Genomic DNA, 2,439 nt, shown 5'->3' on the forward strand with positions numbered 1-2,439 from the left:
AAAAAAAAAAAAAAAAAAAAAAAAGAAAGAAAGAAAAAGGTCTATCATGATAATGTTCATCGAAAGAAAGTTGGAGTGGCTATGTTAATGTCAGACTAGCAGAATTCTGAGTAAAGAATATAATCAGGGATAAAGAGAATCATTTACTAAGGATACAAGGGTTCATTCATCAAGGTGTACAACAATGCTAAACATTTAAACACCCAGTGAGTCTCAGTCCACCCAAACGAGAAAGCAGAAAGATGCCTTTCATGGTTAAAATGCAGTATCAGCATTCCTGAACCCAAACTGAACAATGCCCAAATGGGGCTGAAGAGTTTCCTTATGAAATAAACGGCATGCACTTTTACTCATAAAAAGCACAGTATTCCCTAGAAGGGTCAAAGGTAGTAAAGTGTTACACTGCTTATCGAAATATTTATGACTTCCGTGTCAAAGTCGATCAAAGGCACCTGGAGCGGACTCACCTTTCGTACTGCCTGTCTCGTGGTAATGAAGCGCCCCAATGTCGAAAGTCCACGATTAACATAAGCAAGAGGAGACAGGCTATGAAGAAGAGTCCCAGGAGTGCCAGTCGCTGACGGGGAAATGGACTCACTGTGGGCACAATGAAGTACCAGGCGGCCGGGCAGAGGTAGGAGAAACTGATCCTGAAATGAGACCAACGTTAGGACGTCTGAGAAGTCTCTATGACTGAGTGCTTCAAAACCGGTTTCAAATGGAAAGAAAGCCCTTCTCATAAAGGCAAAAATGCAAGCCCGCAGAAGCCTCACTGCTCTGTTCGTCTCTACTCTTAGAAGAGGACCTGTGTGGTTCGTGGCGCAGCTAGGATAAAAATCAGAAAAGCTTTATCTGCGCCTTTTCCAACCTGCACTTTTGAGTGTCATTCAAGGGCTTAATCTCGTGTTTAGGGAAAGTTCACCCGTCTTCCTGGGCAGCCTCATAATGCTGAAGAATGAACCCAGCTACTACCAAGAATGCTGTCAAGAAACTGGGTGGTCAGAAAATGTTTTCAACTGATTTTTCAAAAATGTCTTAAAAGGCTATACATGCACACAGTACAAGAAAAATTATATTAAAAGGATATGCCAGATAGGGAAAAGTGACTATTTTGCCCTGACACCACTATCTCTCTCTCAGAGGCAACCACTGTTACCCAGCTGCTATGTATTTTTCCAGGGATAGTTTAAAGATACCCAAGCATAAACAGACATACACATACACAGACACACAAACAGAATAATATATCTGTATGTCTGCATGTGTCTCTCCTTTCCCATGGTTTGACACAAATGGTAGACACCATGTCTACCATCCAGCACCTTTCTCCCGCTTACTCTGATAACTGTCCTGTATCGGTACACGTAGATCCACACTAATCTTTTTTAAAAGCTTCAGACAATCACACCGGGTGTGGCAGCTCAAGCCTGTAATCCCAGCACTTTGGGAAGCTGAGGGGAGGGGACTGCCTGAGCCCACGGGTTCAAGAACAGCCTGGGCAACTTGGTGAGACCTCGTCTCTACAATAAACCACAAAAACCAGCCGGGCATAGTGGCACACGCCTGTAGTTCCAGCTACCTGGAAGGCTGAGGCGGAAGGATCGCCGGAGCCCAGCAGGTGGAGGCTGCGGTCTCCTGATTGTGCCACTGCACCCAGCCTGGGCCACAGTGAGACTCAGACTGGAATAAAAAAAAAAAGCTTCAGAGTATCCTAACGCATGGAAAAGCGTATTCATCTGTGACACTCCCTCTGCATATTGATTCAAAGGGACCTCAGTGTGTCTGCTTTTAAAGTTCATTGCAACACAGAACCAGCCCCTTTGTTTAACCTCCTCCAGGGGCACCTGGCCGCACTGGGAAGGAAATGTGACAGAACGGGACAGCCTAGCGCTTGTCCAGGCTGAGGGAGCAGACTCATCCCACCTCCCTGCTGTGTCGTGGGCTGGAAACTATGATTGCCTCTGCCTTTGCGGGAAAACAACTTTGACCGTCTTTGCAGCCACCCGGCAAGGATGCAAAGTCCAGGGGCTCCCGGGGGCAGACCTCGCTGGCGACAGCCTTCCGCGGCGCCCCACCTGCCTGCCATCCTCCACCGGGCCCCAGCCGGGGAGGAAGGATGCAGCCTTACCTAGCCATGGGCTCCCTTCGGTGGTCTCAACGCCTGTCACCTCCTTTTCCTCCTGCCCTGAGAGGGTGGCCTCCTTGTCCCAGGCATCTCCTGAGGCTGCAGCCTGGAAAGACGTGGCTGGGTCCAGGCTCCCTCCGGACCCCGAGACCCCCGAGACCAGCGCCCCCCGGCCTCCCAGGCCCCCTCCCCGGACTGCCGCGCCAGGTCCGCTCCTCTGGCCGCTCAGGCCCGGCGGACCCGACCCGGGAGCCCGGGCGCGGGGTGGCGGGCCATCTCCGTCCCCCAGGAGCCGGCCGTCCCCAGGTGGCGGG

General features: G+C 50.7%; 1 protein-coding gene across 1 annotated transcript in view; it reads right to left on the reverse strand.

Moving 5' to 3' along the window:
* The window catches only part of ENTPD7 (ectonucleoside triphosphate diphosphohydrolase 7), a 50,909-nt gene extending 48,598 nt beyond the window's left edge, over window positions 1–2,311 (reverse strand). Inside the window, exons 1-2 of the mRNA XM_008071867.2 lie at window positions 2,129–2,311; window positions 468–650 (exon numbers count right to left, since the gene is read on the reverse strand). Coding sequence (XP_008070058.1) covers window positions 468–650; window positions 2,129–2,136 — 191 coding nt within the window. The 5' untranslated portion in view covers window positions 2,137–2,311. The remainder of the gene's footprint in view (window positions 1–467; window positions 651–2,128) is intronic.
* Window positions 2,312–2,439: the final 128 nt, after the last annotated feature.

This window comes from Carlito syrichta, unplaced genomic scaffold (genome assembly GCF_000164805.1).
Source record: "Carlito syrichta isolate Samal-C Ts95f unplaced genomic scaffold, Tarsius_syrichta-2.0.1 Scaffold314770, whole genome shotgun sequence".
NCBI classification, from domain to species: Eukaryota; Metazoa; Chordata; class Mammalia; order Primates; family Tarsiidae; genus Carlito; species Carlito syrichta.